The sequence below is a fragment of the Hippocampus guttulatus genome, chromosome 4 (assembly GCF_054856545.1).
Source record: "Hippocampus guttulatus isolate MCC_2025c chromosome 4, RoL_Hgut_1.0, whole genome shotgun sequence".
Taxonomy (NCBI): Eukaryota; Metazoa; Chordata; class Actinopteri; order Syngnathiformes; family Syngnathidae; genus Hippocampus; species Hippocampus guttulatus.
The window spans coordinates 6,928,905-6,950,809 of NC_141264.1; the positions used below are offsets into that span (position 1 = coordinate 6,928,905).

The 21,905-nt window shown below is 45.4% G+C and overlaps 2 protein-coding genes across 2 annotated transcripts in view; both read left to right on the top strand.

Moving 5' to 3' along the window:
• The window catches only part of hydin (HYDIN axonemal central pair apparatus protein), a 64,081-nt gene extending 58,343 nt beyond the window's left edge, over positions 1-5,738 (top strand). Inside the window, exons 85-90 of the mRNA XM_086109539.1 lie at positions 1,435-1,598; positions 2,219-2,369; positions 2,441-2,671; positions 2,750-2,974; positions 4,059-4,340; positions 4,431-5,738. Of these exons, the coding sequence (XP_085965665.1) occupies positions 1,435-1,598; positions 2,219-2,369; positions 2,441-2,671; positions 2,750-2,974; positions 4,059-4,340; positions 4,431-4,637 (1,260 nt within the window). The 3' untranslated portion in view covers positions 4,638-5,738. The remainder of the gene's footprint in view (positions 1-1,434; positions 1,599-2,218; positions 2,370-2,440; positions 2,672-2,749; positions 2,975-4,058; positions 4,341-4,430) is intronic.
• Positions 5,739-6,552: 814 nt separating this feature from the next.
• necab2 (N-terminal EF-hand calcium binding protein 2) overlaps positions 6,553-21,905 on the top strand; it is a 125,138-nt gene continuing 109,785 nt past the window's right edge. Inside the window, exons 1-2 of the mRNA XM_086109514.1 lie at positions 6,553-6,891; positions 21,880-21,904. Coding sequence (XP_085965640.1) covers positions 6,565-6,891; positions 21,880-21,904 — 352 coding nt within the window. The 5' untranslated portion in view covers positions 6,553-6,564. The remainder of the gene's footprint in view (positions 6,892-21,879; position 21,905) is intronic.

The window sequence follows — 21,905 nt, forward strand, 5'->3', positions numbered from 1 at the left end:
CTGCCATGTACAGTATGTTTTTGGAATGTGGGAGGAAACCGGAGTACCCGGAGAAAACCCACGCAGGCCCGGGGAGAACATGCAAACTCCGCACAGCGAGGCCAGAGCCGGAATTGAACCCGGTACCTCTGCACTGTGAGGTCATCGGGCTAACCACTGGACGACCGGGCCACCCCTTTTCGTTCTTTTGAAAGTAAAATATTGTTTTTTTTTTGTACCCTCCTTCCTTGCCTTCCTGCAGTTGACAAGGTGAATTCCACAACAAAAAAGGTACAGATACACCCCCCCCCCCCCCTCCGCTCCTAAAGATTGCATTACTTTGAATGCAAAAAAAAGACATCAACTCAGCAACCTTTTGCATTTTTTCAAAAGGGGTGTTCACACGGCAAGATTTGGTCCGGTACTACGCCGGGGCTGCCCCAGTAGAGCGTTCACACGTGCAAATTAGCTCCGGCGTAGCTCCGGAAAACAGCTTACACCGGACCAAATTTGATCCACCTCAGGGAGGTGGTTTAAAAATTTGCTCCGGAGCAAATGCTCGTTTGCGAAGCAGCACCGATGTAAATTTGCACGTGTGAACGCAACTGGGTTAAATTTGCTCCAGAGCAAATGCTCGTGAAGAGTTGATTACGTATGGCGAGAATGCGTTGCTTTCGTGCTCTGTCGGACTTCCGTCATGTGTTTGTTTAATAACGACACGAGACTTGGCTGGTAACATCTTTCCTTTTGTAGGAGACTGGACTGTCTCGGAGTTGTTTGTGTAGTTTGTTCCTTTGTTGTGTGTTCACAACTCCCCGCCCCCCATATAATTTATTTTGTGATTTCCTCTCCTGATTTTCTGTTTGGCGCATTACATGTTTGCTTTTCTGAGTGTCATTGAAGTCATCGTTGATTTACGTTTTCGGGGGCGGTCACTCTCGAGCAGAAGGCACGGAGACCGAGAAGGAGAAGGACGTGCCTGTCCAGTAGTCGCTGGAGTTGTGTACTGTTTACGTTTTAAAAAGAACCAACACGACAGCTCATTTGTTTTCTGTCGTTTTGCTCCGCTGCAGAAACTGCCGTGTGAACGCAAGTGGGGCTGCACCGACGCTGTGCCGGTGCAGACACGCTCAGCGGCTTTGTACGTGTGAACGCTCCACACAATTTGCTGCGGTGCAAAACATATCGCAACAAAATACATCGGTGCAGCGCCGGAGCAAATGTGTGCCGTGTAAACACCCCTAAAGTCGCAATTGTAAACAGCAACAACAAAGTTAATGAATTTTCATCCATGCAGGATCCTATGAATTTTGATGGAAATTCCAACGACAGTGAGATTGATCACAGAGAAGCCTGAAGAAATTGATATTTTTAGATTTTTAAAAAAATTAGTCATCAATATAATTTCACATTGCCATTTCTAATATCAGCTGTCGATTTGTCCTTTATCTTCAGGGGTCTGTTTTTTTCTCATTCCCCAACGGAGCTGGCATGCTGTATTCGCTGCAAGGAACTGCTGAAGCTCCGAAAGCAGAGAGCACGATTGTACATGAACTACCGGCCAAGACCCATCACACACAGATACTCCCTGTGACTAACTGGCTCTCAAAGCAGAAACGGTAAAGCATGTATAGTAGATTTACCACTTCATTCACACCTAATTCTTTTAAATCTCGGGTTGTTAATTATTTCGTTTGTGTTTTTTTGTTTTTTAATTTCATTTGTTTTTTTATCGGTTGTTTCTCATCAACTCAAAATTAAAGCTATACCCAGAAAAGTTTGCCACTTACAATATTTAGTCGCGCTGGAGTCAGTGTCCCCTTAAAAATGGCATATGACAGGAAACATATCAACCACATATGTTGTACAAAACAAGCTTCTTTACATCAGTAAATTTACTCTGCAGTCACAAAAAACCCCCCCAAAAAAACAGAGGTGCTTTGACCCAAAGTCTTGAAAGTTGTGCATTCTTGGTAAAAGAAAATATTCATTCATTCATTCGATTATTCATTTTCCGAACCGCTTGATCCTCACTAAGGTCGCCGGAGGTGCTGGATCCTATCTCAGCTGTCTTCGGGCAGTAGGCGGGGAACACCCTGAACCGGTTGCCAGCCAATAGCAGAAAAGAAAATATTTTGTTGTTATAATAGCTTGGATATCTGAAAATTATACATATCAAATTCTGTGGAATCAAACGTGTTGATGCAGAGCCCCGTCATAAATGTTTATGTGTGCCCAGGTTCCTTGTCATAATCGAGTTTCTAAGTCCTGAAAATCCAGATACTACGGTGTCCCTGAAGGGTCGTGAGTACATTGATGTCCCGGCTTTGTCTAAGAAGGACTACAAGATTCATTTTTACACATTCAGAGAGGGCCAGTACAATGCCAAGGTTTGAACACAAACACACATTTGAGTTCTGATTGAACTATTTTATTAAATCACACGAGCCTCTCTCCATAGGTGACATTTCTGAATGAGGCATCGGGGGAGTACTTGTTCTACATCATTAACTTCAAGGTTACCAGCCCGGTAGATTTGTCTGTAGTAGAATTGGTGTCAAATGTCCGTGAGAAGACTTCAGCCACCATAGAAGTGGAGAACCCCCTGACCACACCTATCTGCCTCACAGTTGACTGTAAATGCCCTGACATCAGTGCCCCAAGTCTGCACACTGTTCCAGGAATGTCAAAGGTGAAAGATTGCACAGGGCATACCCAACGTGCTTTGGTTTGAACCCACAAGCACTGTTTATGTGTTCTCTCTCATTAGGGTGCTCTCACCTTCGACTACCAGCCCCTCCGTGTCGGCGAGACGACCTCCCGGCTGTCTCTGTTTTGTAGCGATCTTGGTTACTTTCACTACGGTCTTCTTCTCCGAGCGCTGCCTCAACCACCAGAGAAGACGATTCAATTCAGCGCGTCTCTGGGGAGCAGCCACAGTGTTGCTGTTAAGTTCCTCAACTTCTCCCACTTCAAAACAGAATATGCTTGCAAGGTAGGAATGACAGTGTGGTGTTGAAATTTAAAGGGGAGCCCGACATGTTCTAAAAGGGTGTGACATTTTCATTGTTTGTATTTTTGTGTCTCTCCTGAGTGCCTGCTTAGCCATCAGCGTGGCATTAAACAATCAACACTTCTGAATGCCTATTTCTGAACTGAGAATTTTTTTTTACGAATCATCTTATTTCCACAATAAAATATCTCCACAAAAATGTCCAGAACTCGGCCGCCAGGTTGGATGAAGATCTGCCCCTTTCAGGCGACAGCCAGACTACACTGTTTTACACATTATCACGTCAAAGGCAAAAGATAAGCAAAATTGCACAGAGTTTTGCACAGATTAGCACAAGTTGATAGCATTAGCTTCTGCTAAAGAGTACATACTTGATTGCTCCCTGAAGTTGTCAATGCGGGGAAGGAGGCGTGGTGTATATGTGTGGTGGTGTATTTGTGCCACATGCGCAGATCAGCACAATAATTGACTCTTGTATGAAGTGTAGGACCTGAAGTGCTGCCTCTGTAAGTGAACATGTTTTAACTGTCTTTTCGGTCACTCCCCAATGAGAAGCCACTCACCTCGTTACAATCAAGTATCAAGTACAACTTTATTGTCAAATCTATAGTTACCAGCTGTGCTTCAGGTGATCATTTTAATACTTCCCTCCATTGACTCAACAGCATAAATAGTCCCTCACTTGCATGTGAGAGGACCACTGGCTCAAAATGGGCTAGATTGTGGGAAGAAGTGGACCATAATTATTGATATTTGTGGGAGGGGGTGGGGGGTTGTTTTTTTTTTTTTCTCCATGACGCCTGATAAATGGACAGTACAATAGTAGATCAGTGACCCTCACTCCTCGGCGCCTTGAAAATCTTTCCTACGTACTTTACTCCTGTTGTATGGTGCACCTGCGTTCCAGGACGAGACAGCGTAGGATGGCCAACAGTTACACATGTTACAGTCATGTTTAGACACACTTAAAAATTGTTTTCAAAAATGCTTAACATGTCCCCTTTAAGGAATTTTATCGACAGCATGTTTTGTTTCTCTGTCCCGTTCTTCCTTTGCCCACTTGCAGACTGACTGCCCAGCGTTCCTTGTGAACAAGACTGTGGCTGCATTGCCAGGTAACCAGACAGGATCTCAAGTCAGTGTGGAGGTTTGTTTTGAGCCTTATCAGCTTGGAGAAGTGAAAGGCCAGCTTCACCTGTCTTCTGGAATCGGGGGTGAATACGTCTTTCTATTACATGGGGTCGGCCTCCCTTCCAAAACACAAGGCCCGTTCAACATTCGGAATGGCCGTAGCATCTCTATCCCCTTCAAAAATGTGTTCCTGCAGACCACAGTATTTTCTTTTCAGGTATTGTATATGACATCACTATCAAGTAACTCCAGCTTCTAAAATATGTTCATTGTTGTCAAATATACTAAAGAGCGGTCTGTTTCACAGGTGGACAACCCCTGTTTTACAGTCAAAGCAGCAGACACCTTCCTCTCTAAAAAAACGCAACCCATCCAGGTGTATTTTGTGGCCCCCGAAGGAGGCTCGCCAGGGCCTTGTATTGGCAAATTGACCATCACCAACCAAGCCACAGAGGCACAAAGTATCTGCTCATGGATTTATTACTTGAGAGGGAACCTGCTGGAGTCATCCTAGTCCCAACAAAGATGGAGTTAGCAGAACCACACATAATACCAGTTCTAAATGTTGTGATTTCCTGTTAAAAAGTTTGTTGTCACATGTATAAATAAATGATAAACAAGCCCATGCCCTCCCCAAATAAATCCAACAATACTGTACAGTATAGCAGCGATCCCTGACCACCAGGCAGTGTACCAGTACCAGTCCATGGGACATTTGGTACTTGCCGGCACAGAGACACTGAACATAAAATATAGTTAATTGATCTATGAGGGTATGAAATATATTTGTTATAAATGTGCTGTTTAATAGATGTCAAGCTACTCTTTTCAGGCATGTGATACATAAGTAAAGAGTGACCCCAGAAGCTAGTACACAAAAACAAACGATCAAAAAACACTTCTTCGGAAAGGTAAAAAGATCAAATGATGTGACTGAAGAAGAACCTACACCTTTCAAGAAAAAGAAAGCTGCATTTGAAAAACAACCCGCATCGGCACTCGCTGTAATGACCAATGACCACACGAGGGCACTCGTGTTTTGTCTATTGACACCTGTCTGTGACCAAAGTCCCATCATCTCTTTAGGGCCAAAATTGTGTTGTTACGTTCACATATGTTTTGAAGAAGCTGGAAAAGACAAGTTGATACTTCCTTACAGTACCACTGTTTGTAATAAGGAATAAGTCAGGATATGGCCACTTACAGCCTTATGTCATCATTGTGTGTTGTTTCACAAAATCTGGCACATCATGTGCCTTCGTTCGTGATCCTGTGTAGAGGCCTGATTGAATCACCCTCGTAATCCCACCGCCAAAATCTTAATACCACTATCATATGGAAACCATCAATTACATATAAAAGGGGAATATAACAGCTGCATGATGTGCCACATCTTCGGCAGCAATTCCGAATAAATATGTTTGTAATGACAGGACAAAATCATAGCAAACCTTGAAATCTGAATGATCTCATTGCTAATATAACGAAAGTTAAATGGGCCAGCAATATTGATGATATAGGCCAGCACGAGTTATTCTCAATTTTCTCAGTCACACTGTCGCGGGTGAGTTGGGACATCCGCATATAAACTGTACCAAACTTTACATGCGAGTAAGTGAAAATATGTATGGAAACAAAAATATATATAATATACTGTGTGTATATATGTATAATACTGTATGTCAATAAATACGAGAAAGCAGCCAAGAAAAACGCTACAAATCAGACACTACGGCCCCAGGATTTTTTTTTCTCTTCCAGGGCTAAAGGGACCTCGACCGATACATAGGTAGCTGAGAAAATAATTTCGAATATTTTATTAATATTTTATCAACTAAAATGCTGGAGTGGTTTACCTGGGGCCGCACAGAGTTCTGACGAAGTTATAGCACCCCCCAGCCTCGGGGTAACGCCATCCCTGCTCCAAATGGAGAGGAGACTGAAATCAAGAAAGACACAGTATTAGAATTTAGTAAAATCAAGTGCAACCTTTACATGTCAATATTCGAGCTAAAGTCAAATTTCAGCAGCGATTAGAGAATGTCTTGCTGGGCCTGACCACTCAGCAATGGCACCTTTACAAACAAATTATTAAATAGTAAGCCGTATAACAACATTTTTAATGGAATTGTTTTAACGCAATAGTATAATTCACAGCAACTCTAGCGTGTTTTGTATGTGATTAAGTGCAGGTAATTACTCTAAAAGTTACAGGAAGAAACCTTTAAACGCATCATGGGGCGAGAGATGACCAGTGTCTTGTCGAACATCGTGCATGGCAGTAAACGTGAAGTAGTTCAACTCTCCTTTTGTCGACGTGTAAAAGTGGCGACCGTTCAGCGTGTTTTAGGGTGGGGTTGTGATGTAACCGGGAAGGGCGGCTCGGGGAGGGGGTCGCTTCTCCCCCATCGAACGCAGCATGAGCGCTCCCGAGCAAAAGGATGTGCGAGCAGGCAGCGCGCTACTGTAGGGACGGAGTCCACAAACTGCTGAACAAAGAACAAGCCAAACTTCGAGCCCAGGAAAGCCGCGAACAGACCAAGCCCGTAGCCGGTCAGGACAGCGAGTCCGAAACGGCAGCTCAGTCCGGAAACAGCGGCGCCCAGCCCGGTGGAATTGACGGGCTCGTCCGCTGGATCGTCACCAAAATGAGCGACAACAAGAACATCTCCAGCCGGGAGTACGCCTCCAGCAAGGAGGAGGTGGCAGTGGCTCAAGAGCAATTCTTTGCCCCGGAACCGCGGAGAGGCATCTCCGTTATTCTGGATGTGAGTACATAGAACCGAACCGCCGCACAGAGCTGGTTCAAGGCATCCAGTGGGCAGTGCGCACTTGCGCACGCCGGAGCTCCATTTAGTGGTGCGCTGGAATTTAGCAGCGCCAAAAACGTTTTACTTCATGCTATTCATTCGTAGGAATAAGAACGAATGATAACATATGGTTTCAGTGATCTGAGGCAAACTGTAGAATTTGGAAAGACTTTTGAGCATCGATTACATGTCCGAGATGCACAGCTTCAGGACCATGTACAGTACCAGTACGCTATTTCTCATCACTACTAAGACAATTCAGCCTCCCAATAGAATGGGAGGCTGAACATATTTTTATGTTTCCCCACCCCCAACTACATGGAGTGCCTTTCACTACTGCTCTACTGTATGGCATTTCTACACAAGCTCCCAATAGGACAACTACTGATGGTTGGGTGAAACAAAACCGTGCACTATTTGACATATGCGCACCACGAGTGTTACTTTGAAGCGCCGCATGTTAGCTAGTAGAATGTTGTGCCTGGAAGCGCTCAAAGCACACGACTAGTGCATAATTTTACTCGTAGCATGTTGTTAACCTACCACTGTAGTCTGACAAAGTTGTTCAGAGTGTGTCGTAAACAACAAAGCGTATGTAGGAAAAGTGGCTTGCATGACTGTCCGTGTTTTACGTTGTGTTGTGTTACATTATTTTGTTATTTTATGCTAACTGTTGGGCATCCCAGTGGTTAGCGCGTCGACCTCAGACTGCAGAGGTACCGGGTTCGATTCCAGCTCCGGCCTTCCTGTGTGGGATTTGCATGTTCTCCCCGTGCCTGCGTGGGTTTTTTCCGGGTACTCTGGTTTCCTTCCACATTCCAATAACATGCATGGCAGGCTGATTGAATGCTCTAAATTGTCCCTAGCTGTGAGTGAGTGTGAGCACGGATGGTTGTTTGTCTCTGTGTGCTCTGTGATTGGCTGGCAACCAGTTCGGGGTGTCCCCCGCCTACTGCTTGAAGACAGCTTGGATAGGCTCCAGCACCCACTGCGACCCTTGTGAAGATGAATTGGATCGGAAAATGGATGAAAAATGAATGAATATTCCATAGTCTGATTTCATTTTTGGTGACATTTTATTGTTGTTGTTAAATTTGCTGTATGTGTGTTACTTTCATGTAGTATTTCTTCTTTTTTTTTACAAGAAGCTTTGAAGGTTCATGGAGAGTACACGTATGCTCTTTCTCCTCACGAGTAAGCAAATTAAGCACCGTCGATGAACGACGGTCGCAGCTACTAGTCATGTTTTATCCACTAATACTGGTTGTGGGCTTAGTTGGCCTACTGAGGACAAGCAGCATACTACTATATGGATTTTAAACTGGATGTCAATGACGAAGTAAAAAAGATCAACTTTTTTGGGACGTCTGTATAAAGTGTTTGAATGATTTTAACCAATTTCTTACAGGCGGAAATGGGTATTCCGTCCCTGGGACTGAACGGTCCGGTCCGTCCGTCCGTTCGTCCCGGACGGACACCCATTTTCGGGACGCAGGACGAGATGTTTTTTTTGAAAGGATGAACTAATCAAGTACAGAAGTGGGTTTTCGTCCGTCACTTTAAATAATCTCGAACCGGGTTAAGTATGTGTCGAGAGGCAAAATAAGGCCAGAGTGTAGCCAAACACTGTATTTTCTTACTGTATCAGCACGTTTTTCAGCTCAACAGTATTTTTATAGCAACACTTCCACCTAGTGTACAGTGAGAGCACATAACAAAGTTCCTATGGAAATCCATTTCATGTTTTTCCATTCAGTTAAGAAAGCTGGCTGTGTTGTACGTCTCTCGGTACCCGCCCACCAAAATGTAAATGGCCATTTGCAGCATGGATTTTTAAAAGTGAAGTTTTGCAGTAATGACATGAAATTTTAATTCTGTATATTTTAACAAAAAAAAACAACCCACAATCCTGGGCATTTTGCAATTATTAATGGTATCGAGGCATACAATTTTGTGTTGACTATTTTTTGTGGTCAACACAGTTTAGCTGAGTCGGTGGACTTTTGTTTCTCAGCCCGAGAAAGGTCCCTTCTTAGAATGCTGCAGCTCGGGTTCAGAGAGACCAGAACATATTACTGAAGTTCAACAGGCTTCACACTGGCTCCCAATTAGCAATATAAAACATAGATTTAAAAAATCTGCGACTGGTCTATAAATCACTGAATGATCTACAGACCTGGGTTAATTAGTGGAGCCCAAAGTTCAAATTAACATGGTGAAGCTGCATTTAGCTGTTGTGCTGCACGCAAATGAGATAAGCCAACAGAAATGAAGTCAGCTTTTAAATTCAGGTCAAAAACACTGAAGAGCACTGAACTGGTCTTAACTGTTCTGTAAAGCTCTTTGTTACAGCTGCAACTGTAGTGAAAGCATCTGCAGGTCTGCTTGTTAAGCCTCCTCACAGATAATTGATGACAAAGCCCCTGTATCTACTTCAAATGTCCTGATTTTCAACTGTGACTATAACATAATATACCTTTGATTGTTCTTCACATTCAACACGCACAATACGTTCCTACACCACACATATTGTCGGCACACACTGCCTGCTCGGTCATTTGCCTTTACTGTAGGTGATGTGTGCCTACCTGTCGCTGCAGAGCTTTTCCTTGCCAAGGTTTAGCTTTACTTTTCAAGCTCTTGCACTTTGTCACTGTGTCCTTTTTTGTGACACAGAACAGGATGACACACACTCTAAATTTACAGTAATTTACATAGTGTACTCCTCCACACTTACCGGCCTCTTTGCCAGTCTCTCTTCTCACATGGCGCACGGCCGTAGCATTCGATCCTCCATTTCCTCTCGTAATGTCTCAGCATTTTAGTGACCATATCCATGGCCAGGGAAAGCTCTGAGGCTTTCTTGAATGTCAACGGTGGCATTTCTCTCAGGCGGCACCTCTGAATGGCATCATTGTTTACACTGTCTACAAGGCTATCATGAAGCATGTTGTCCAGCACTGCCTGGACAGGATTAAGTGATAGAAAATGGATCGATGGGCTCATCAATATTTGGACAATTTAATATGTATTTGGATTTAATAGCTATCCTCAAGTCTGGAGCCCTTAGACAGCACCATATTTAAAATGTTCTCTCTGGAGATCCCATGCTATTCACCTTCAGTTCCTGCTTGTTTCTGAATTCAGTTTTGTCTTCAGTAAGTGGTAAACAAACATTCCTCAATTCTTTATAAAAGTATCCTCAAACCAGGGAGGCTTCCTTGCCCTGGAATGAAATTCTTTGGATAAAAACCTGTGTCAACGTGTATTACAATAATGGGAAGAGATTTGTTCGTAGAAGGAGAAGAACACCTCATGATCGAAAGCATACTACATCACAAGTCATTATTGAGACCGTCTTATGCTTGTACAACTGTGAACAATTATTTGCCCTCTTCTCAAATTCCCGATTTTTTTCATAGTTTCCCTACTTTAAAGGGCAGTATGGAATCTTAAAGCTACGAGCAAGATTTGAATCTAGCTTCATTTAAGCCCGCCCTCCTCGTGGCCCTGGCCAAAGCCACACCACTCGCTGATGTTTATGCGTATAATATGCACTGTATACAAGTTGGCTTTAGCCAAGGCGGCTACATTGGTAGCATGTCTTAATCATTTTGGAAACTTGCCAAACAAGAAATGTTGTCGGTTTGATGTATTATTTTGAATGAACCTTAAAGATAGAGGTGAGATGATCAACCGACTTGATGGCACAGTGAGAATGACCAATTTGGCGGTGGTTTTCCAGGTGTGCCGTTGCAGTCAGCCACACAAAAAAATCATTATATCAATTGACCTTTCATTTGTGTCATGAATCCAGCCAAGAAAACTATCAGTGTGACAGCGCTGTGTGGCAGACTGGTTGCACTTTTAAACCGAGCTTGTGTGACTGCAAGTGCGCACACGGGAGTTTTGGATGACGTGAAGTACTTGTCAAACTGATCACACATGATGAGGTGATGAATCTCCAATTGGATGTTGCTGTATGGATTCTGGTCCGATCGATATGGACATAATCTGGTGTGGACCATTTTTAGGCGTTTTAGGCCGGGTTTTGAAGACGACCCAGCTCTCCGAAGTGGTCTTCCTGCAGCGTTTCATCTTGTGAAATGGACTTTTGCATTATTCAAACAGGGTGGCCCCGTGGTTCAGTGGTTAGCACCTTGACCTCACAGTGCAGAGGTACCGGGTTCAATTCCGGCTCCGGCCTCCCTGTGTGGTGCCTGCGTGGGTTTTCTCTGGGTACTCCGGTTTCCTCCCACATTCCTAAAACATGCATGGCAGGTTGATTGAACACTCCAAATTGTCCTGAGGTGTGAGTGTGAGCGTGGATGGTTGTTCAATATTGTGTTAAATGTTGCCCACTCGGTATCCATCGCAGCCCTGTTATACCAAAAGGGAATTCTGCCCCTTCCCAAGGTTTCTTATTTTTCCTCAGGTGGGATTTTTTTGTTGTTGTTCCCTGTCTCTCTGGACATTTAATATTTGTCAACTGTGGACTAAATTTGACCTGATGTGCACAGCTCGCTCAATCGATGATGTCGCAATGCATCCCGCTCATACAAAATTGGGCTCCTCCATTGAGGATCACACCTGAGACACAGTTGGTTATCTGCATTTAGGGAGCGGCTGCACTTTCTGATAGACATCATTTACAAGGCAGACAGAAAGTGGATAGGTTCAATCTTTTTTTTTTTTGGGAATGAAACAAGTGTTTTAACTACAGTTGTTCTTTTTCAGACATTTTAACAGCGTGGATGTTGGATAAATTGAACAGGGCTCATTACTTTTTGACTGCCACTTGTATATGAAAAGCATTGTGATGACCAAATTCTAAATCCTCGAATCTGTTATTTTGCAGATACTTATTGGAGTTGTATGCTACTTGACTGGGCACGTTGGCACAATTTCTTAAAAGAAAAAAAAAATCCACAAAATACTTTTTTAAAATAATATAATTAAATAATATATACTGTGTATATATCCATCCATCCATCCATTTTCCGAACCGCTTGATCCTCACTAGGGTCGCGGGGGGTGCTGGAGCCTATCCCAGCCATCTCCGGGCAGTAGGCGGGGGACACCCTGAATCAGTTGCCAGCCAATCGCAGGGCACACAGAGACGAACAACCATCCACGCCCACACTCACACCTAGGGACAATTTAGAGCGTCCAATCAGCCTGACATGCATGTTTTTGGAATGTGGGAGGAAACCGGAGCACCCGGAGAAAACCCACGCAGGCCCGGGGAGAACATGCAAACTCCACACAGGGAGGCCGGAGCTGGAATCGAACCCGGTACCTCTGCACTGTGAAGCCGACGTGCTAACCACTCGACTACCGGGCCGCCACTGTGTGTGTGTGTGTGTGTGTATATATATATATATATATATATATATATATATATATATATATATATATATATATATATATATATATATATATATATGTGTGTGTGTGTGTGTGTGTGTGTATATATATATATATATATATATATATATATATATATATATATATACACACACACATACACACACACAGGTCGGAGCACTTGGGGCAGTGACCCCCAAACTAGATGAGTGGTTGCAACAGATCCCGGGAACAACATCGGACATCTCAATCCAGAAATGTGCAGTGCTGGGAACAGCAAGGATACTGCGCAGAACCCTCAAGCTTCCTGGCCTCTGGTAGAGGACCCGAGCTGAATGAGGGACGGACACCAGCCGAGGGGGGATGAGACGAGGAATTTATATATAAAATTAAAAATATATAATTTACATAACACTCAGTTGATATCCAGGAAGCACAAGATGAATTTCTCACACACTAACCTATTACGGTGCATAATAATCTGCATTGATTCATATCTGTTCACTTCCCCACTGGTTTCCCCATATGCATTTTCTGTGTGTTTTTGCTCTTTTAAAGTGCAGTTTTTATATACCAGAGAGACCCAAACACTGACTGTGAATTCATTGCAACAATTATGTGGATAGATGTGAAGTGTATGGTTGTTGGAGAGAAGAAAAAGTTGTTCCGAATTGCTTGCTCATGTCAACGGAAATTATTCGATGTTGTGTGTTTGTGTGTTTGAGGGAGAATGTTCATGTACACACAGTCGTTAAAAGTGCATGAATTGACTGGAGATAGTGGATGTGGTGTTGCCAGAGTGAGCTTGAAAAAGTAACTTGGTTACTTTACTGATTACTTCCTTGAAAGAAATAACAGTTTACAAGTTACTTTTTTACATTCATCAGATGCTCACAACCCCACTTAAAATAAGACCTTATGGGAAGTGTATATTTAACAGTAATGTAAACAGTATTAACAGTATTAAAAAATAAAATCAAGACAGCATTTCTTTGACTTGACATAATTGCTTTATATAAAAATGAGTGTTTCTGGATTTCACACATACTGTATATAGTGTACTTGGTTTAATTAAAAAAACGTCTCTCGACTTCACTCAACATAAATAATTTAATGATTAAAATATAAAGTAAAGGCAGCCTCACAATAGACAATAGAGCGTAGATGACCTCATCCCACAATGACAATGCTTCATGATTGAAGATGTTGTCATGTTTTGGTTTGTGACCAACAGGTGGCACTGTGGGGCTTTTCCCTGCAGCTGCACACCTGTTGGTCGTTAGGTAATTAGTGGCACAAAAGGACTCCCGGCCGACCACTCATTGTCGGGTCATTGTTTGCTGCTTTTTGCTACTGTCATGTTCGTTTATTGCAGTTGGCTACTGTCATGTTTGTTGGTGGCTGTTCGTATGCTACTGTCATGTTTGTTTCAGTCAGGTTTTGGTCATTGTTATGTTTTATCTTCAGTCATGGTTTTTGTTTGTTTAGGATTTAGTTTTCTGTGTTTTATCAATACACTTCTTCAAGTTCACCCTGCTCCTCCCTCTTGCCTGCTTTTTGGGGTCCACCACCACCTCGCAACATGACAGATTTAAATCGTTTCCATTTCATCCATCCATCATCTACCGCTTATCCGGGGCCGGGTCGCGGGGGCAACAGCTTTAGCAGGGAAGCCCAGACTTCCCTCTCCCTAGCTACTTCTTCCAGCTCTCCCCGGGGGATCCCGAGACGTTCCCAGGCCAGCTGGGTGACATAGTCTCTCCAGCGTGTCCTGGGTCTTCCTCGGGGTCTCCTCCCGGTGGGACATGCCCGGAACACCTCACCAGGGAGGCGCTCAGGGGGCATCCGAATCAGATGCCCAAGCCACCTCATCTGGCTCCTCTCGATGTGGAGGAGAAGCGGCTCGACTCTGAGCCCCTCACGGATGACCGAGCTTCTCACCTTATCTCTAAGGGAGAGCCCGGACACCCTGCGGAGAAAACTCATTTCGGCCGCTTGTAACCGGGATCTCGTTCTTTCAGTCACGACCCATAGCTCGTGACCATAGATGAGGGTTGGAACGTAGATCGACCGGTAAATTGAGAGCTTCGCCCTTTGGCTCAGCTCCTTCTTCACCACGACAGACCGATACAACGTCCGCATCACAGCAGACGCTGCACCGATCCGCCTGTCGATCTCCCGCTCCCTCCTGCCCCCACTCGTGAACAAGACCCCAAGATACTTGAACTCCTCCACTTGGGGCAAGATCTCCTCCCCGACCCGGAGGGGACACTCCACCCTTTTCCGACTGAGGACCATGGTTTCAGATTTGGAGGTGCTGATCTTCATCCCAACCGCTTCACACTCGGCTGCGAAACGCTCCAGTGAGAGTTGGAGAGCCCTGTTTGAAGGAGCCACGGCACCACATCATCTGCAAAAAGCAGGGATGCAATACTGAGGCCCCCAAAACGGACCCCCTCAACGCTTCGGCTGCGCCTAGAAATTCTGTCCATAAAGGTTATGAACAGAATCGGCGACAAAGGGCAGCCTTGGCGGAGTCCTACCCCCACTGGAAACAATTCCGACTTACTGCCGGCAATGCGAACCAAACTCTGACATCGGTGGTATAGTGACCGAACAGCCCATATCAGGGGGTTCGGTACCCCATACCCACGAAGCACCCCCCACAGAACTCCCCGAGGGACACGGTCAAACGCCTTCTCCAAGTCCACAAAACACATGTAGACCGGTTGGGCGAATTCCCACATACCCTCGAGGACCCTGCTAAGGGTGTAGAGCTGGTCCACTGTTCCACGGCCGGGACGAAAACCACACTGCTCCTCCTCAATCTGAGGCTCGACTTCCTGACGGACCCTCCTCTCCAGCACCCCTGAATAGACCTTACCAGGGAGGCTGAGGAGTGTGATCCCTCTGTAGTTGGAACACACCCTCCGGTCCCCCTTTTTAAAAAGAGGGACTACCACCCCGGTCTGCCAATCCAGAGGCACTCTCCCTGTTGACCACGCGATGTTGCAAAGGCGTGTCAACCAGGACAGCCCCACAACATCCAGAGCCTTGAGGAACTCCGGGCGGATCTCATCCACCCTCGGGGCCTTGCCACCGAGGAGCTTTTTAACCACATCGGTGACTTCAACCACAGAGATAGGAGAGCCCACCTCAGAGTCCCCAGGCTCTGCTTCCTCCAAGGAAGGCGTGTTGGTGGAGTTGAGGAGGTCTTCGAAGTACTCTGCCCACCGATTCACAACGTCCCGAGTCGAAGTCAGCAGCACCCCATACCCACTGTACACAGTGTTAGTGGTGCACTGCTTCCCCCTCCTGAGACGTCGGATGGTGGACCAGAATCTCCTCGAAGCCGTCCGGAAGTCGGCTTCCATGGCCTCACCGAACTCTTCCCACGCTCGGGTTTTTGCCTCGGCGACCACCGAAGCTGCGTTCCGCTTGGCCAGTCGATACCCGTCAGCTGCCTCTGGGGTCCCACAGGCCATAAAGGCTCGATAGGACTCCTTCTTCAGCTTGACGGCATCCCTTACTGCTGGTGTCCACCAGCGAGTACGGGGGTTGCCGCCACGACAGGCACCAACCACCTTACGGCCACAACTCAGATTGGCCGCCTCAACAATAGAGGCACGGAACATGGTCCACTCAGGCTCAATGTCCCCCGCCTCCCCCGGAACATGGGAAAAGCTCTGTCGGAGGTGGGAGTTGCAACTCCTTCTGACAGGGGATTCCGCCAGACGCTCCCAACAAACCCTCACAATACGTTTGGGTCTGCCAGGACGGACCGGCATCTTCCCCCACCATCGGAGCCTACTCACCACCAGGTGGTGATCAGTTGACAGCTCCGCCCCTCTCTTCACCCGAGTGTCCAGAACATGCTGCCGCAAATCCGATGATACAACTACAAAGTCGATCATCGAACTGCGGCCTAGGGTGTCCTGGTGCCAAGTGCACATATGGACACCCTTATGTTTGAACAAGGTGTTCGTTATGGACAATCTGTGGCGAGCACAGAAGTCCAATAACAAAACACCACTCGAGTTCTGATCGGGGGGGCCGTTCCTCCCAATCACGCCCCTGAAGGGCTCACTGTCATTGCCCACGTGAGCATTGAAGTCCCCCAGCAGAACAAGGGAGTCCCCAGCAGGAGTACTCTCCAGCACACCCTCCAAGGACTCCAAAAAGGGTGGGTATGCTGAGCTGCTGTTTGGTGCATATGCACAAACAACAGTCAGGACCCGTCCGCCCACCCGAAGGCGGAGGGAGGCAACCCTCTCGTCTACCGGTGTGAACCCCAATGTACAGGCACTGAGCCGGGGGGGAATGAGTATGCCCACACCTGCTCTGTGCCTCTCACCTTGAGCAACTCCAGAGTGGAAGAGAGTCCAACCCCTCTCGAGAGAACTGGTACCAGAACCCAGGCTGTGTGTGGAGGCAAGTCCGACTATATCCAGTCGGAAATTCTCTGCCTCACACACCAGCTCGGGCTCCTTCCCTGCCAGAGAGGTGACATTCCATGTCCCAAGAGCTAGCTTCTGCAGCCGAGGATCGGACCGCCAGGGTCCCCGCCTTTGGCTGCCGCCCAGCTCACATTGCATCCGACCCCTTTGGCCCCTCTCATGGGTGGTGAGCCCATGGGAAGGGGGACCCACGTTGCCTCTTCGGGCTGTGCCCGGCCGGGCCCCATGGGTGTAGGCCCGGCCACCAGGCGCTTGCCAACGAGCCCCACCTCCAGGCCTGGCTCCAGAGGGGGGCCCCGGTGACCCGCGTCCGGGCAAGGGAAACCTTGGTCCATATATTTTTGTCATCATAAGGGGTCTTTGAGCCGTGCTTTGTCTGGCCCCTCACCTAGAACCTGTTTGCCATGGGTGACCCTGCCAGGGGCATAAAGCCCCAGACAACTTAGCTCCTAGGATCATTGGGACACACAAACCCCTCCACCACGGTAAGGTGACAACTCACGGAGGGGGTTTCCATTTCATTATCTTCCATTATGTACATTTGTTTGTTCTGTGCCTGTTGATTAGTAAATAGGGTATGTTTTACCTCCTTTATTTTGTCATTTGTTCACAGTTTTGTTGCATGTGCAAACATGCATGTCCCAAAGAATTTGATGCACTCGTCAATGAGGTGCGCCTCTTAGTTTCTTCTGCAGCCTAGTGGGAAGTGTCTGTTGTCGCCTTCTCTCAAGATAGACTCTGCAATTGAATAATATGTCATTTTGGTTTTGTCAGAAAAGTCATGGTTTAAAGCAGTGGTTCTTAACCTTCTTAGAGGTACCAAACCCAACCAGTTAATATGCACATTCACCGAACCCTTCATTAGTGAAAAAAAAATATATATATTAAGATATTTTTAAAAATGCAATTATTAAAAACAGAAAAAAAAGGATACTTTTTTTTTTAATTGTATGACGTACTATCACAACAGTCACACGTTGACTACAAAGCGAACTAAATTTTCCACAGCACTGATTGGACAAGCAATGTCATGTGATCATCTGCAGCCAGTGACGGCCAAGCAGGTGTGTCATAACTAATTGACCTGTTGAGTAGTTTGTGTCTTACCCTCCATGGCAGAGACCGATTCACCGAACCCCTGGTGTTCAATCGAACCCAGGTCAAGAACTATTGGTTTAAAGTTTTGTGATAGTAACTGAAATCAAACCATTGTTATACATACTCGTAACGTGTTTGATTATTAGTTATTGACAATAATAATAATAATTCTATTAACACGTAGTTCATTATTGAATTACTATCATCAAACTGATTTTTGTCGCGGGCCACATTGTGGTTACCGTTTCCCTTGGAGGGTCAGTACGTTATGACTATCAACCCATATAAACAAGTCAAGCATCATGGTTTTCAGTAATCCCTTGTAATAGCATGCTTCATCTTACATGGCTTCGCTGTTGCATTGATTTTTTTCGTGCACTTTAATTTCTTTTTTTTTCTTTTTTTTTTTACAGTGTATTGTGTTCTGCATCCTGATTGGCGAAGGGACTGTAGACTAATGTCAACAGTCTCTGCACCTCATCGCTGTACTGTCTGATCGTTTGGCTTGCTTTGCTATCATCACACAGACACACCAGCAGATGCAGTTTTCTAGAAAGGAATGACAACTACAAAGTTTATTTAACAGAATTGTGATATTTACCAGGCAGCCCATTGTGTTTTCAAAAGGTTGAACTTGAATGGAACGCTTGGATTTACACTTTGAAATTAGAGTGGAAATTTTACTATTTGAATGAAACATGGACTCTTACGAGTAGCAGTGTTCATGTGAGACTTACCAAAAGAAGCATTATAGGATCAAGACAGCAATACACACGTGTAGTCAAATAAGTGATGCTTTGTAGCCCTCTTACTTCAAAAGGACCTGGCCTAAGCATGTAAACATCCATTCATCTATTTTCTACCTACCGCTTGTCCTTACACCCGAGGACAGTTGCTATCGAATGGCTGGGCACATTAGTTAGTTAGTTCCGCCTGCTCCTATTTGGAACATTGGGCGACGAGCCTCCTCCATTTGTTCCGGTCACTGGCGACCCTTCTTGCTCCATGCCAGCTGACACCCATCTCACTGAGGTCTTCTTTGGCAGTCTGTCTCCCCGTCTTCTTTGGCCTACCTCTCTTCCTCTTTCCACCCTCTGGCATCCAGTCCATGGCCACACTTGCCGGTCTCTCTCTTGGCAGTCGAAGTACGTGGCCGATCATTTTCCTTCTCCTTTCAGAGACAATGTCTGACAGTTCAGCCACTCCTGCCCTCTTCATCACCTCCTCGTTGGTGATGTGGTCTCTCCATGAGATCCTCAGGATGGATCTCAGGCAACGCCGATGAAAGACATCTAACTTGTTGGTAATGTTGGCTGTCTTCATCCATGTCTCACAGGCGTAAATCGCTGTTGGGATAACCACTGACATATAGAGGCGTAGCTTGGTGGTCGTAGTGATGGCTTTCGATGACCAGATGTTGCGGAGGCGTTGGAACACTCCCGCAGCTTTACCAAGTCTACTGTTGACATCTTTCTCCACACCACCTGTATTTGAGATGTTACTCCCAAGATATGTGAAGCTGTCAATGTACTCTATGTCATGTTGGTGTAGAGTGAGTGGTTGAAGGTGTTGGTGCTGTCCGACGGCCATGGCCTTGGTCTTTTCCTGGCTAATTCGTAAACCGACCTTAACTCCGTGCTCATGCAGATTGTTGGTCAACTCCTGGAGTGCGGGCTGGGTGTGACTTAACAGAGCCAAATCATCTGCAAATTCCAGGTCAGCTAGTCTGCTCCCTCCCCACTTGATACCAACTTTTTCCCCTGTGATGGACTTCCTCATCACAAAGTCAATTATGATGATGAAGAGTAGGGGTGACAGAATGCAACCCTGTCTTACACCAGTGACAATGTCAAAATCATCAGTTGTGCCACTGTTGGTTTTGACACAACAGGTTGAGTTGTGGTACAATGACCTGAAGATGTTGATGTACTTGAGGGGTACACCATACAGCTGGACGATCTGCCACAGTGACTCCCGGTGGATGCTGTCGAAGGCTTTCTTGAAATCGATATAGTTGATGATGAGTGGTGTCTGAAGTTCTTGGCACTGCTCTATGATGTTTCGAAGGGTAAAGATCTGTACTCCAATTTTGCTGCACTATTGGAGAGGATGATGCCGACTCCATGGGAATGGTGGTCTTGCTTCCCAGAGTACAGAAAAGTTGCTCCATCAACCACGAGGCGCCCTTGCCCCGTCCACCTCATTTCACTAACGCCTAAGATGTCCAGGCGATAGTCCCTCATATTCTTCAGCACCTGGTCCATGCGACCAGACTGGAACATTGTGCGCACATTCCAGGTGCCTACTCTGGTGTTGGTTTTGGTTACAAAGATCGGGGTCATCAGGGGTCGGGCTTCCTGCTGGATTTCACCCGGCCCCGTCATAGATACATCCAAGGATGTGCCGTCTCTTCTTCGCCGTGGTTTACCGGAATGGCTTCCTCTCATCGTTTCTGTAACAGGTTTTGTTTTACAGGGTGAGGTTGTTAACCTCACGCCCAACCCCCAACCTGGAGGACCAGTTGGATGCAGTTTAACGTCGTAGCCAGGACACGGGTACATACATTATAGATAAAAAAAGACAAGTGACTGTTCACATTCAGGACAATTTGGAATTGTTAACAATTTGGAAGATTCAGTTAACATAACAGGCACGTTTTTTGAATGTGAGAAGATTCCGTAGTAATTGGACAAAAGCCTCAGTGAGAACATACAAACTCCACAGAGAAAAAAAGCCCGGATATAAACCCATGACCTCTGAATTATGAAGGGTATTTGAACCAGTCGGGCGTATAAACAATAAAAGAAGTTGAGCCATCCATCCATAATACCAGCTGCTTATGCTGTACTCTTTTATTCCCCGTGATGTACAAATACATCAAGAAAAGCCTCTACAACTGCATACTCATGACGTATTGATACGTCTTTTCCTTTTTATGGCGTCTTAGAGTGCAGAAGGATCTGATGTAGCCTCTGACTCAGGATTAGGCTTGTCTGCATTGTAAATCGTTTAAAATCTGTCCATCGGGTGGCAGCGAGTTTAAGGCATCAGCCAGGATCATGCTGCAGAACAAGCAGAAGTAGAGAGGGAGGGATGCATGGGTGGAGTTGTGGAGGAGCGCAGTCATCTGGAGCAGCATTCGAACCAGTCGCCATGGAGAAATCAAAACAATTAAACCATGAGAATTGCTTTTGGGTAAAAAAAAAAAAATCCTTTTGGGTAAAAAAAAAAAAATCTTCCACCATGACAAGGGAGATGGAGTTGCTGAAAGTAGCAAGACACTTTTCTTCCACGAAAAAGTATGAAGCAGCCATCAAAGAGGCCCAGAACATCGTCTGCCTCATGCAAAAGCCACACCGCAGCGCATGTGCCTTTGCAAAGGCAAGCGAAGTGAAATCAGAATGCGGTGTAAGACATGGTGTATGCCCTTGTATCAGGGCAATTGCTTCATTTTATATACACACACACACACACATACACAAAATATAGATATGTATAAATTGCAGGATGAAGGGGGGAGGGGACACACATGAATTCGGATGCACGCGCACATGCACAGGTCCAAGTACAGTGGACTTACACGTGCTAATACACACATGCACACGCTCACTGAACCCATTGTTTCACTTCTCTTCATAGTTCATTTCATCAGTGCAATAAAGTGCAAATAAATATTTTTGCTACCAAAAGCCCCTTTGTGGTGTTGTTTAGATTGTTTTGAAGAAGGAAACTCTTATTTAGATGTTTGAGATGTCATAAAAGCAAAAAACAGTGGTGCTATACTTGAAATTATGCTTGCAATCCATGCTTTTCCAAAAAGGTCTTTTTCTCTTTATTTTCCTGGCAACCGGTTTATGGTGTACCGTGCTTTCTGCCCAAAGCATGCCCGCGATTTATGTGAGGATAAGTGTTTCGGAGAAAGAATGAATGAATGGATAATACTGTTATAAAGTACGAGTATATTGTTATAGAGTATGACAACAGATTTCATCGATACTGACTCACGTTCATTTTGTGTCCACAGATCTTCAGAAGAGCTGATAAAGATGG